The 14527-nt window shown below is 59.6% G+C and overlaps 2 protein-coding genes across 2 annotated transcripts; both read right to left on the bottom strand.

The window, feature by feature from the left end:
* Positions 1-202: 202 nt before the first annotated feature.
* On the bottom strand, positions 203-2385 carry SUMO3 (small ubiquitin-like modifier 3). Its single transcript, NM_001079498.2, has 4 exons — positions 2258-2385; positions 2006-2134; positions 1329-1400; positions 203-915 (listed from the first exon to the last, which is right to left on the bottom strand). Exons 1-4 carry the CDS (start codon positions 2276-2278, stop codon positions 853-855), a joined length of 285 nt encoding a protein of 94 aa, NP_001072966.1. The 5' UTR covers positions 2279-2385; the 3' UTR covers positions 203-852.
* A 524-nt stretch (positions 2386-2909) lies between these two features.
* On the bottom strand, positions 2910-9411 carry PTTG1IP (PTTG1 interacting protein). Its single transcript, XM_015277077.4, has 7 exons — positions 8272-9411; positions 6884-6936; positions 5802-5910; positions 4846-4948; positions 4670-4735; positions 4298-4344; positions 2910-3641 (listed from the first exon to the last, which is right to left on the bottom strand). Exons 1-7 carry the CDS (start codon positions 8768-8770, stop codon positions 3598-3600), a joined length of 921 nt encoding a protein of 306 aa, XP_015132563.2. The 5' UTR covers positions 8771-9411; the 3' UTR covers positions 2910-3597.
* Between the last annotated feature and the right edge of the window lie 5116 nt (positions 9412-14527).

Raw genomic sequence — 14527 nt, 5'->3', positions numbered from 1 at the left:
GCGCTCCGCCTCTATGGTGCGGGCCGAGTCCTCCCAACGCTGGACGCGAGCCGCGCAGGCGCAGTACCACCGGCGACCTGTGGGCGGGGCGAGCCGCGGCCGTGGGCGGGGCCAAGGGCAGCAGGAAGCGCGCCCCGTGGCCCAGCCGCTCCGCTCCGCCCCGCCCCTTCCAACAACTAATTCAGCACGCTTCCCTCGTTTCTGCATTAAAAAAGTATATTTCAGACAACTTTATCAAATCATGACAAAGCACATGTAAATCTGCAATATTCCAAACTCTGACCCTATACGAAGCATTGCATCTGCACGTACAGACCTCGCGTCGTAGGCTTAACGTTCCCCGTGAACTGTTTGCAACGCCCCCTTAAATCAGCATCTTCTTCCTCCTCCTCCTCGGCACGTTTTAAAACAAAACAACAGAACTTGTAAGCTTGTGATCGGCATGGAAACGGACTGACTTATTTACAAGGCTGGGATGGAACAGAGGGGCAGGGCCGAGAGCCACCAATGCACTCCACGTCCCCAAACACGGACGGAGATTCAGGCCACAGGTTTAAAGGGGGAAAAAAAAAAAAGGAAACAGCAGACAGACAACGTATGCTACTGAATCAGAACTCAAATCAAATGGGCCCAATTTAAGATACAGATCAATCCCTGCAGATACCGGTTTGACTTGCACACGCAGTACGTCAAAGACAAGAAGCGATTTTGGTAAATGTCCTCTAAGGTTTCCGAGAATCCCGTGTGATTGGCATGTTCATTTGTTTACTATTTCATAGCAAATCCAAGGACGGATGAGAGCGAGGTGCGATGAGGAGCCTGGAAGGCCTCTGCTCCAAAGGATGGCGTGTCTTAGCACAGCCCGCCCGTCTGCTGCTGGAACACATCGATAGTGTCTTCGTCCTCCATCTCCAGCTGTGAGGTTGATACAGAGAACACGAGTTCACAACCACAAACTTAGAGTTACACAGCTTTCGACATCTCTTATTTCAAGCCAGACTCAGAAGCTCACCCTCTACAAGCGACCACCCCAGTCACTTTTCTTCTGCTCCTCACCTCAGGTCAGAGCAAGAAATCCCCCAGATTCTCAGTACTGACAGAGCTGGCAGCAGCTGCAGCACTCAGCTTCAGTCCTGGCTCTAACCAGAAGCGGGGCAGAGCTGAAGAGCCCAGCGCTTCCTCCAGCTCCTGCCCACAGCAGCACACAGCTGCCAGCACGTCTGACACCACTCCTCTTGCAGATCTCCCACCCCAGCCAGGACAAAACGCGCAGGGAAGAAACTGAAAAAGCATTTGATAGCCACGTGCAGTAAAAGCATCCTTCATACCTGCGCGGGTGTGTCTGCTTCATTAATTGGTTGTCCGTCGAATCTGAATCTGATCTGCCTCATAGACAAACCCTGCAAATGTGAGGAGAAATACACATGAGGAAGCATACTCCTGGCTTCGAACCCAAACAAAGCATTGACCGATTCACTGCCGGAACTGACATTGACAAGATTAAGATTTAAGGAATATAAGCATATGGGAAACTCCATGTCACTGTTGCTGTACAAAGGGAGGGAGCAGGGCTGCTGGATGGATGCTATGTTGCTACTGCTGCAGCAGCATGGGCTCTGCAAAGGGCTGCAGCTGGCTCTGACCCACAGCACCCCATGCTGTGTGTGTGTGTGAGGGCCAGCGGCTCCTCGTAAGGACAAACGAGAGGCTTTAAACCCACTTGGCAGCCAACGCTGCCAGAACCCCCCTGCTCACGCCTCACACCGCTCTGCCTCCCGCCGGGCTCCCAGCCCCGACCCGACCCGACGCAAACACGGAACCACGCCGCGTTCGAGGCACGGGATGGGGCAGAGCCTTCGCTGCGGGGAAGCAAAGGAAGGCCCCCACGTGCAGCAGCAAGGCCCAGCCGCTGCCCGCTGCCCGCTGCCCGAGCTTCACCCCACCGAGCGCTGCCCCACGCGCAGGGACGGGGACGGCCCCGGCAACGGCGAGGCGAGGCGCGCACCTGCCGCTCGCAGTAGGCCTTCATCAGCTTGCTGAGAGGCGTGTGCCGCTTGATCTTGAACTGCACGACGGAGCCATCCTGCCCGGCCACCTTCAGGTTGATGTGGTCGTTCTCTGTCTTCACTCCTTCCTGGGGGGAAAAACCGGACGAGCGGAGATCAGCGCACGGCCAGGCCCGACCCTCCCCCCCTCCAGCTCGGCCCGCGGCCCGCCCCGCGCCCGCCAAGCCCCCGCCGCGCCGCGCCGAGCTCACCTTGGGCTTCTCCTCCGACATGGCGGCAGGCACGGGCCCGGGGGGTCGGGTAGGGGCGGGGAGGGCCCGGCCCGCGCGCTGCCTCCCGCCGCCGCCGCCGCCGCCAACCGCCCGCGAGAGCGCGCGCCGAGCCGCGCCGCCGCCGCCCCGCGCCAGCAACGCCGCGCTCCGATTGGCCGCCCGGTCGGTCACGTGAAAGGAGGGGGGAGGGGATGAGCGACCGCGCGCGGCTCGGCGCTCGGCGGCTCTAGAAAGTGCGTCACGGAGCAGCGGAAGTGCCGCGAGGGCGGGGCGGGGCTCCGAGGGAGGGGCGGAGCGGGCCCAGCCTTACAGCGCCCCCCTGCGGGCGGACGGCGAACAGCAGCCGTGCCCGGCGCCGCGGGCTCTGCGCTCTCTGCGAGCCCCGCGTGTGCCGCCAGCCCGCAGGCACGGCTTTGTCGCACAACAGCATCAGCGGACTCCACCGCACTGCAAATCCAGTTCTGGCCCAGTGTCAGACCCTAGCAGTAAGACCCTGGCCTGGGTTCCTTGCAAGACACAGACACACAGCCCTGTCCCCATCTCCCCAAACAGCAAGGGCTCAAACCTGGCCTTGCCCCCCTCCCTGGGAGTCATGCTGGTGGGGAAGCAGAATGAAGCGCTCACACAGGAATAGTAATCAAATCAATTTAATACATCCTTACCCTATTGCATACGCATCAGAACCCAACCGTATTGCTATCAGTAACAGGCACCGAGCCCAGGAGATGATCAAGAAAGGCACAGAGGTAGAGGGGGCTGTGGAGGGTCCCTGGATTAGTTGCAAGTGAAGCGTGCATGTAGGCCTGCCCCCAGAGGCCCAAGGCAGCCAGAAACCAGCGCTGCTGCGAGGGGGTGCTGGTGTGTGGGCACGTGCATGCAGCTGGAGACAGCCAGGCCACCCTCTGAGCCACTTCTGCACAGAGGGAGACAAGAGCCTCACGCTGCACGGACCCAGCTTTGCACGAGGCAGAAGGAAGACAGGCCGGGCCACTCAGGACCTCAGCCAGGCACCACGTTGTGTTGTGCTGGGCTGCCACCCCCGGGTGGGTTAAGGTGGAGGGTGCAGCCCAGCCCCAGGTTCTAAGGCACGGAGTGAGGTTTCAGCCTGGCCAGGTGCTACAGCTGAGGGCTGGCTGCCTCAGCACAGCCTGTGCAGCAAAAGCCTGGAGCAGGCTGAGAACCGGAGTGGGGAATGGGGGAGTCACTGAGCAGGGCTTGTGGCAGCATGTGGTGCCATAGGGGGCTCCTGGAAAGCAACCCAGAGTGAGGTGGGTCTACAAGGAGGACGCCATTCACCAGGTGGGGCAGATCCAGAGAGGCTAGTTCTCAAATTTTGCATAAGGGTTCTCCTCCTTGAACAGGCCTGGAAGAAAAGAGAGTCAGTTAGAGCCCCAGGAGCAGCACTCACTGCTCTGGGTGACAATTCTTTGCCAATCATCCTCCGCTCACCCTCCTGTTCCAGAGACCACATGTACCAATGTCCTCCTGGAAGGCTGTGCCCACACCACCCCATCTCCTCTCATGGGATACACATCAAGCAATGTGTTCAGTCCTGGGCCCTTCACTACAAGGAGGGAGTGTGTCCAGAGGGCAGCAGAGGGAACTGGGGTGGGTTGGTCTGGAGAAGAGGAGGCTCAGGGGAGATCTCATTGCTCAGCAACTCCCTGAGAGGAGGCGGTGGTGAGGTGGGGGTCGGCCTCTGCTCCCAGGTAACAGCAATAGGATGAGAGCTGACAGCCTTGGAGTTGCACCAGAGGAGGGTCAAGTTGGATAATAGGAAAAACATTATTCCTAGAAGTAGCGATGAGGCAGTGGAAAGGGATGAGCTGCACAGGGAGGTGGAGTCACCATCCCTGGAGATGTTCAAGAAAAGGACAGAGGTCACACTGAGGGACACAATCTAGAGTAGCCAGAGACATGGGTTGATGGTTGGAGTAGATGATCTCAGTGCTCTTTCCAACCTTAAATGATCCTACAGCTCTAAGGCTTAGTGTGATTTGCTAGTGCAAGCCACTGTACCGTATTTCCTTCGGATTTCATCATGCCGTGACTTCATCTCTGCTCTCCTGCAAGAAACAAAACAGGAAAGAAACCACGAGTCAGTGACCAGCAGAACAGAGCCAAGGAGGAGGAGCTCCAGCTCCCGGCTCCCTCCCAGGCTGGGGAGCTCCATGCTGGCAGCTCTGCTCAGAGCCCTCATGCTGCTGGCATCCCTGCAGGCCCTCCCCCTCAGGGCAGGAACTTCAGGCTGGATACACACCACCATCACAGTGCTGCACCCGCAGATCCCAGCAGGGACTAAGCTTGCAGCGCAGACCCTCACGCAGAGGCTGCAGCACCGTGCAATTGGCACAGCAGTGGGTCAGCAGGCACGGGGCAACGTGGCCTCACCTCTCCTCCTGGCGCACTCGCCTGCGCTCCCGCTCCCGGGCAGCTCGTTCATCCTCCTTGTCTGGCCTGGAGCAAAAAAAAGAGCCCATCAGCTCACACAGACCCAATGTGCAGCAGCCCACATCTGCACCTTAGGGACTCTGGGAGAACTGTGAACGGCCCACCCCGATACTTGCTTTTTGCTCTTCTTCTTACAACAGCAGCAGCAGCAGACAAGCAGCATGATGAGGATCATTCCACCCACCACAGACATGGCGATGATCAGGGCTTCAAAATTCACTGCAAGATGCAACAAAACACACTTGCACACCAGTGTACGGCTGCCTGCTGACAGCCATGCAGCTCCTGCCACTGGGAGCATCAGCTGCTGGACTTGAGGTATGCATGACAGCCTGAGAAAGCAAAACAGACATCATCTACAGGTGCACTCAGTGCTGGCACCAGCATGAATGCACCAAGCACGCTGCTGCCAACCACAGTGCCTGCAGGAAGCAGCCTCAGGGCTCACCCGAGGCAAGGCTGCTGGGCTGGAGGCCAGGTAGTGGAAATCAGCAGCAGTAGGCAAGAAATCTAACCACGCTTTTCACCTCCAACAGGAGTTTCTTCACCAGCAGCACCCCCAAAGTGCACAGCTCTGCAGGGCAAGCCAGGGCTTCACACCACCCTGCCCACAGCCCCACACGCTCTCCTGCCCTGTGAGGAAGGCCACAGTCACACACCACAAACACGGCTCACAGCTAATCTCCTGCAGGACTAATCACCCCCGAGGCTCATTTTGCAAGCTAAGGAATGTGTTCTTCCACAATGAGACCTTTTATGAAGCCACTCGCACACAAACTAGTATTTCAGGGTCTTATACAGCGGTGCTCACAAAGAGCAGACTCTCCCTCTCCAGGAGGTGTGGAAGCAGTTCTCACTCCCCCATGAGCAGTGAGGACAGCCCAGCCTCCAGAACAACAGCTGGCTGTGACCACAGTTCAGCTGTGCTGCACCACGCAGGCAGGAGATGGAAACTGAGCCCCCAGCTTGTTCCCCTACCGCCCTGCTCCCCAAAACCCAGGCTTTGTCCATGCACCAGCGTGCCATCGTGGCCCAAAGGAGACACAAAGCAGACAGCTCTCCCTCCACTCACCCCAGCAGACACCCCAGCGTGCAGAGCGGAGCTCACAGAGGTCAGCAGGTGGGAGGATCCTCCGGACAGGGTATGGCACACACCTCCTGCTGCTGGCACACCACAGGCACTGCAGCACAGGAGAGCACAGCGTTACCGTGAGGTATCAAGCAGCAGCAACCATTCTGTTCTGCAGCAGGTTCATCTCACCAGGGAATGCTACAGAGATCCCCACACCTGCAAGTAAAGATGCTGGGAGTGCTTCTCCTGGCTCCACCCCAGGAATCAGAATCCCTACAGCTGAACTTGAGGATCTTAGGGGTATTTTCCAACCCTAACCCCACCATGCCCAGCAACCACGTCCCTCAGTGCCACAGCTCTGGATCACCTCCAGGGACGGTGACCACCACCACCTCCCTGAGCAGCCATACCAGTGCTGCCCACAGCCCCCCATGCAAAGTTGGTTGGCTTCAGACAGAGCTTCCTGGCCGAGTCAGCAGCGAGGTCTGCCTCAAGCCCAAACTTCCTGCTTTCAAGGCCATGCAGCGGAGGAGGTCTGCAGGAGAGCACGCAGCCCACAGCTGCCACCCTGGCAGCCTATCCTACCCCCACACACCTGTGCTGGGGCTGCACACATCAGGAACACCAAGAGGAAAGCTAACTGTTTCAAGTGATAATTCCAGCGGGAAGAGACCTCTGGAAGGACCCTACCCTGATCTGCTGCATGCAAGGCAACCTGCAGAGCTGAGCTGAAGGCACTCAACCAGCAAGCATCTGCTCGTCGTGCTGGGCAGTGAGGTGCTCCAGCATTCATAGGACTCACCTGAGCACAAGCAGCAGCTCACATTCTTGAGGAGGAGCCCAGCATATTAAATGACTCAAGCAGCACGCCATGAGACTCGAGCACTTTCTGGCAGCCACTCCCTGAGCACCAATGGGCGCTGGTCCTCTCACTGCCATGGGCGGATGGGTGGTACCCACAGTGTGCTTGGGACAGGGACAAAGGAGCTCCAAGAGGGAAGCAGCTCTTCATACAGCCTCCCAAAGCACACACTATGCTTCTGGACATTAGGGAGAAGTCAGAAGTTACTCCTGCTACTTACGGTGACATTCTTCAGGCACTCCTCGCAGCTTCTGTTTGTATACTGCTGACATTCTGTAGGAAGGAGAACAGAACGAGACACCTGAGAACTCAGAGGAGCTGTCTGTGTTACTGTCTGTGCTTGCTGGAGCCTGTTTTTGTCCCCCACATTGCAGGGACCTGTGCCCTAGGACGTGCCGCCATGCATTTAATGCTGCTCCTAACACTGCAGGCATACCAACAGAGAACCTGCTGCTGCCTTGGCATCTGCAGCAGCACCCCGGTTCTGGAGACAGATGCTGCCCCGTGCCCCTCAGAAGCCACCTGGGCTGCAGCAGATAAGAGCTGATCTCAGAGAGACTCAAAGGCAAACCCGAGCCTGGCCCACACTGACACAGAGCGCCGAGCTGTTGGCTGCTCCGGACAGTTGAGCAGTGCTACAATGGGGCAGCCTGGAGAGACCTGCTGGGCAGGGACAGACCGCACGATCCCCTACCACTGGGTGAGAGGGCAGCTCAGGCAAACACAACCCAGACAAGGAAGTTGCTACAAGGAAAAGCAGCAGAGAGGCAGAAAGGAGCAACTGAAGCCCCACAGCGGAGCAGCCCCCCCGTTAACTGCAGCACGAGGAGCAATGCTTTGCAAAGCCCCAGCCCCGAGGCGCCCCATGCGTGTGAGCAGCGGAGCTGCGCGCTGCCCTCGCAGCTGGGAGGAAGCCTCAGCTGCGGCCCGCTGTCAACAGCCGGTCACATGCTCTGCACAGCCCTCCAAACAACCCAGCGATTTATTAACACGGCTCAGATAAGGCTGTTTACGCACCGCGGATTGCACGCTCCGCACAGCCCTGCAACGCTCCGGGAAGCCGCATCCTCCCCATATCCCCAGCCGAGGCCGGGAAAGCATCACGGCTGTTGGACTGCCTCGGCCCGTTTGCTTCCAGGGCACTTGGCGTCCGCCCTTTTGCCCCCGGAGGCGATCGGACGCTTTACCACATCCCCATCAGCACCGCTCTCCTGGAGCATTCCCGTTCGGGAACTCCCAGCACTCCCAACCCCACGCCACCCTCACGGCTCTGCGGGATCAGCCCAGGACCCCAAACCCCGCGGCCACAGCCCCTTATCACCGCAGCAGCCCCGCTCCCGGCAGCGACGGGCGTTACCTCGGCCCTCGATAGCCTCTCGCCAGCCACACGCCCGCTTCCCGGCCGGGAGCCTCCAACTCACGCCTGTCACGCTTGGCTTCTGGCAGCGGCACAGGACGCAGGCAGCAGCCACGCCGCTCCCACGCGCAGCCTCCCAGCGCTTCCCGGAGCCGCCCGTGCCCGTACCCACCGCCCCGCGGCACCCCCGAGACGGGACCACGGCATCCGCGCAGCCCCCACCCGAGCCCCGCGCGGTTCCCCCCGCTCACCTCCCGCCGCCTCCTGCTGCTGCTGCTGCGCGGCGGCCGCGGGGAGCAGCAGCACCGCGAGCAACGCGACGCACAGCCGCAGCGCGGGCGGCGGGGCCATGGCGGCACCGGCACACGGGGGCGGTGGGGCGGCCGCCGCCTTTCTAGGGCCGCCGGGGTGGGGCGGGACCGACGGGGGCGTGCCGGGGGCGGCCCCGAGCTGCTCGGCCCCGGGGCGCGGAGCGCCGCGGGACCCCCACGCGCGGCGGCGTGCGCGGCGGCCGCGGGAGCGGCGGGGCGAGGTGCGTCCCCGCTGTCGCCGTCCGTCCCCGCGGCGCCGGTCCGGGCGCAGCCCCGCCGCGCGTGGGCGCCGCCGCGCGGGTTTGGTGTCGGCACGGGGGGAAACGGCGTTCGGGGGCTTTTTCACGGGGTTGGTCGGCTGCGATGGGACAGGGACGCGGGGAGGCGTGTGCCAGCATCCGCGGTTCGCCCCGAAGACCCCGCCTCGGCTGCCCCGCATCCCCGGGGCCGGGTTGGAGCGTCGCTTCCCACGTGTGTGACGTCGTTCCAGCCCACCAGAATGCAAAACGCGGGGAGAAAAAAAAAAAAAAAAAAAAGCCCAAATTCTATAGCTCGAACACGTGGCATCGTGCCTCTGCGCCGCTGGCTTCGTCACAGAGCTCGTTGCCCGCTCTGAAGGCTCCAGCGATGCGTTCCCGGTGCTGGAGTCCCGCTGGCTTGGAGAGCTCTGCCAAACCGCGCAGCGGGCGGAGGTGCAGCGGAGGGGGGATTTGGCAGCGCCGCGGGAGAAACGTGGGGCCCCTCGCACGGAGCTGGCGGGGAACCGCGGCTGTCCCGAAGCGCCGGGGCTTCCTCGGGAGGGAGTGGTGCTCGAGGCCGGACGGCAGCGGTGCCACCCGTGTGCCTTCCAGTGCCACCTGCGTCCCCCCCAGCACCACCCGCGACCCCTCCAGTGCCACCCCTGCGCCCCCCAGTGTCACCGTGTCTCCTCAAGCGCCACCCCTTTGCCCTCCGGTGCCGTCGGGGAGGGTCAAACGCTGCACGTCCCCTTTTGGGGAGCCCCGAAAGCCTCCGGGAGGGGGGCAGCTCCCGTCCTGCTGTGCGCCGGCGGGGCCTTCCTGTGCGCTCTCCTTATTTGTCGATGAAGGGTATTTTCGCCCCGCTTAAGATGGCCTCAAGTGGTTTCCAAGGCAACAGTGCTAAAGTCATCACTGCCATGGAAACCCTCTCTTTGGCATAATATAAATATTTTCCTTGTGGAGGGAGGCTGGATGAGTGGGCGATGTGCTATTTTCTAGCGCTCGCTGGCTGCAGCAGGACAATCTCCAGGAGATGGGGGGGCCAGGGAGGATAAAATTAGCTCAGCACGGCGGCCAGCGATGGAGAGGGAGACTGCCAGCATTGCGCTGGGGCTCTGGTGTCTCAAAAAGGGTTACTCTGAAGGGAGAGAAAGGAAAAATATGTCTGAGAGGGCAGAAGCCACTGCATCCATCATCAGGGCTATGCGGGAGCTGGGGCTTCCCTGACAGAGATGCTGCTCCCATCCCACTGCTCCCATCCCACTGTTCCCATCCCTGTATTGCCATCCCACAGCTCCCATCTCTCTGTTCCCATCCTACGGCTCCCATCCCACTGCTCCCCTCCCGCTGCCCCCATCCCATCAATCCCATCTCACAGCTCCCATCCTACAACTCCCATCCCACTGCTCCCATCCCACTGTCCCCATCCCACTGTCCCCATCCCACTGTTCCCATCCCACTGCCCATGGGGCTGAGCCCAGGCAGATCCCATTGCTCGCTTTGGCATTGCCTTACAGTGCTGCCCCGCTGGAAAAAGACCAAACTCCACAAACAGGCAATGTGTCCCAGCTGCTCACTGGATCCCAGATAAAACCCCAAGGATCTGCAGGCTAAATATAGCCTGAGCCCCTGTAAATTAAACAAAAGCTTTTTGCCAGGCTCACGGAAAGCTGGTTCCAGTGTTGGTTTTCTCTATGTAAGGTATAACTCCAGCAGTATCTGTTATTGTTAGCCGGAGCTCCCCGTGCCGCCGGCCCCCCTGGCATGGCTCTTTGGGAACACGCATCATATAGGGCTGAGCTTCTCCCTCCCAGCTGCTGCTTCTGCCTGAGCCCCCACCCTGCAGGGATCCTCAGCCCCTCCTGCCCCAGCACCATCCTTCCTGCGCATCCCAGGGCCTCCGTTTGCACTCACACCGCTGCCCGCCTGCTTTCAGTGAACTCAACAGAAGAAGTCGGCCCCCGGCCTGCCATGGCTATATTTAGTTGGAACTTTTCTGTCCAGGATTCAGACTCTATTTGGAAACCTTGTGCCTTGGCGCAGCGCCAAGCATCCTGGTTTTATACAGTAATCCCTCAGCATATGGCAAATGGTTCTCGTCTCCCCGCGGCTGCGGCACGGCCCCAGCAGTGCGACGGCACAGCTCTGAGCTGAAAGCGAGATGGGCTGTGGTTGTGGCCCTGCAACCCCAGGCCAGAAGCTCTTTGAGTAGGAACATCCTCCCTATGTTGCTTTCAAGCATCTCTAGAGCTGTCCTGACTCCAGAGTTTCCAAGAGCTCCGATGGATGCTGGGCTGTGCCCGAAGCATCAGAACACCCATATGATTCTCCATAGGTTGGTTTGGCTGAATCAGGGTTTAGCACAACCGTGTGTATGCACAGGGCTTGGTGCAGCCCCTCCATCTCCACCTATTTGTGGGGAACTCCCTCTGCAGCTTTGCAGCACCGCAACCCTCACACGAAAAGCAAAGCGAGGACATGGCCTGGGAGTCCCCCAGAACCTTCAACGCTTTCAAACCATCCCTAGGAGTGTTGGGGAGGCAGGAGCTGGGGTTTGTCAGGAGGGTTTCAGCCCCACGAGTGCGGCACTCAGCAAAGGTTCCAGCCCTGCGCATAGCTCTGTGCGTGCATAAGTGTATTACAACATCTCCCTTGGAAGCCCTCAGCACTGATATTCCAACCCGTGGAAAGCAAGACCAGAGGTTCCCAATGATGTGCACGTTTCTCTTCTTGTGAGACACGGGGAGGGACGGAGCCAGCTGGGAAAGGTGATCCCATGGCTATTTATACAGCGCTTCAAAACGGTTTAACATCGGGACGGGAATGATGATGTATAACAAAACTATCTGCTCCAGAACCTCCAGACCTAAATCCCACGCCATTATTTTAATGCAGCAGGTTAAAGGATCTGATAGAGTGCGTAGCTGAAGTGATGCTTCATCTCGCTCCTTGCGGCCCGCAGTGGGAGCAGCTGGGAGGTGCTGCTGGGTGCCGGGCACCTGTGGGATGTGCGGGCTTTGGGAGCCCAGGGGGTGGAGTGAGAGTCCCGCAACGCCCCAGCACTGCTGGAGCCCATCCAAGCCGTACGGCTTTGCTGAGACACCCATGAGTGTGCTCCCTACAGCGCTGTGATTCATCCGCAGCCACCCGATTCAGCTGTAGCCTTTCATCTGCCTGGAATGTGGCATTTTCCTAAATCGCATGGGTTTTTTTTTTTTTTTTTTTGAGCTGCTATTACCCACCTACGGGTCCAGCTGTTCCACCCTGGACACTTTCTGGATGGTGCCATCCTGTCTGAATGGCACCAGGCGCCCGCACAGCTCGGGTTCTGCAGCATAGGGTGGCACTGGGTCAGGCCGTAGCCCGGCAGCAGCCTGGGGCCGTGGGGTGTCTGCGAGCAGCAGCACCGCGAGCGCTGAGCCCTGCCTGCAGGCTGTGCGCATCCACGCGTCCTACGGGGTGGGATCGTTTCACATTTGTTTGCCACGGCTTCTCTCCGTCTCAGCTACCCCAGCCTGGGAGTCGCAGCTCGTGGTGCCAAACGCCGCCCCGCCGTGTTTATTAGTGCTGATTGTAAAACCTTTGGCAAACGCTTCTGCCAGCAGGTCTGCAGAAACCCCGCCGGATGCGGTGCCTCCGAGCAGATGGGGCTGGTTAGGAGGTGTCACGCTGCTAACAGCGCCGCGCAGCTCTGCGCTCACAGCGCGCTCCGAGCCAGCAGCGAGCTGAGCTGACAGCACGGGGAGCGCAGCTCTGAGCGCCCGGCCGGGCAGCACCTCCCCCTTCCCTCTTCTCACTGGCTGCAACTTCTCCTCCAGCCCACCGTGCCCATATCCTCACTGCCATCGTTGCTTCTGTGCAGCACCGACGTGTCTGGGACCGTGCACACCACCACTGCTGTGCTCAGCGGGCACTGCTTTGTGGTTTCCCCGTCACTCCTTCCATTTGCTCCGTCCTCCACCACCAAAAACCTCTCCGAGGTGCCCAGGGGTGTTCAGTGAATGCTCACTGATGACATCAGCTGTTCAAGGCTGCACAGGTGCACAGGGAACCTCCACGTCTCCAAGCAGCCTCCATGACTGTTGTTCCATGTATTTTGGTGAGAGTGAGATTTTCTAACTATGCTGCTTACTTGGGTTAAAATAACCACTGGGAACAGAGTTACTGTCACCCACAGCACCATTTTCTAAACGTTTCAGTGGTGTCACATCGCATCACTGTTAGGTGAGACAGGCACAGCGGGGCCGCATGGAAGCATCCCTCTCTGCTCTGTCAAGATGTAATTCCAGGGAGCTCCACGACCGGGATACGGGTGGAAATCCTTAGCAAAATGCCCCCGGGCATATGGCTGTCCCCTTGTGGAGGCCATGCGTTGTTGATGTCTTCTGCAGAGGGCTCAGGGCTGCTTGCCCACCCCAGCACCCAGGTGGAAGAGCTGCGCTGCATCCCTGCTTCACCCCACCATCCTCCCGCGGCAGCCGGCTGCTGGCTGCATGGGAGAGCTCAGCACAGCGGCCGGCTCAGGAGCACTCCGGCACCATGCCCAAGGGACACCCCCTCCCCGAGGCATTTTCTAATTTCAGGGCAGATCTGTCACTCCCCAGGCCGCACGCCACGTCTGGCTGTGAGTTAATATAAAGCCGTGACCACCCGCGGGCAGGAGCAGGAGAGCGCGTCCTTCTCACGGCCACGCAGAGCAGAAGTGCAAAAAAAGAAAAGAAAAGCCAAAAAAAAAAAGAAAAAAAAAAAAAAAAAACAGCCTGGAAGTTTCTCCCGTGGGTTTTTCCCTTTGAAATCTGACATCTTTCCTCTCTCACTGAGGAACGCCCTGGGGAGGCAGGAGGCAGCCCGCTTGTCTCTGTGCTGCGGGACGGGCTCGTTTTGTTGTATCTCCTCTGGGCCCACTGCCCACAGTGGGCTCTGCAGTTCCCATCTCCATCGTGTACGTAGTAAAATAATGGGGTTGTAACTGCTGGGGATCCCTTCGTGCCCGTGTGGCAGCACACAGCGGGGGATGCAATAGAGCTGAGCTATGGCAGAGCCAATGCAGCACGGGACAAGGCAGCACCAGGCTGGTAGGTTCACCCAGTGCAAGCCATCCTTTGGGTGGCCCTTGGGATTGGCCTTGCAGCATCTCCCCCTGTATCTCATTCTCTGGATGCAAAGATCCAGGAGCTGCCAGCAAACACTGATGCTTTCCCAGAGCTCTTTGGGGTGAAAAATGCTCAGTGAAAATCCCTGGCGTGCATCGAGCTTTCCAGAGAGCCTGGCCCTGTTCTGCAGCCGGGCTGCCCCTCGGAGACCCCCATGGCATCGGTAACCCCCAAACAGACACCTTCCAGCTCCTTGGGGCTTTGCCATCGCATTCTGGGCTGGGATCCGAGCCCCGTGGGCAGCTGGGCCCTGCTGGGGGGAGCGGCAGAAGAAAACAAATTGTCAGGCGTCAGAGCAGGGAATTGTCGGTGACTCAGGTTTAAGAAGGAGAATTTTTGCCAAGCAGAATGTGATGGCTTTTTTGGACGGGGCTAAGAGACGGGGCTGCAGCTCTGATCAATGCAGCTCGCAGCCTGCTGCCTGCGTCAACCCGCAGGGAGAGGCTCTGTGTGACCCGCGGTGCCGGTGCGGGGGTGCCCATATGGGTGGCACGCAGTGCACGGGGCTGTTCATTCCCTCGGGCACGGCAGGACGGGGGCTGGCAGCCGTGCATTGTCTCATCTGCCCCCGTTTGCCACCCTGAGGTTCTTTTCCATGAAGAGAATCTGGGGAGAAGCCGCTGCCCCAGCCCTTGAGGAAGGCAGCAGTGAGCGGCGAGAGATCACCAGCGGGGCTCCTGAACAATCATCGTTTCATCTTTCTACCATTTTAATTTACTAATTAATCCTTGGAAGGAATATCTACTTGGATGCGGGGAAAGAATGGAACTCCTCCATCTGTGTGCGCTCGGCATCTCGCCGGCA

This window comes from Gallus gallus, chromosome 9 (genome assembly GCF_016699485.2).
Source record: "Gallus gallus isolate bGalGal1 chromosome 9, bGalGal1.mat.broiler.GRCg7b, whole genome shotgun sequence".
Classification (NCBI taxonomy): domain Eukaryota; kingdom Metazoa; phylum Chordata; class Aves; order Galliformes; family Phasianidae; genus Gallus; species Gallus gallus.
This window is presented reverse-complemented; position numbering and strand designations above follow the sequence as displayed.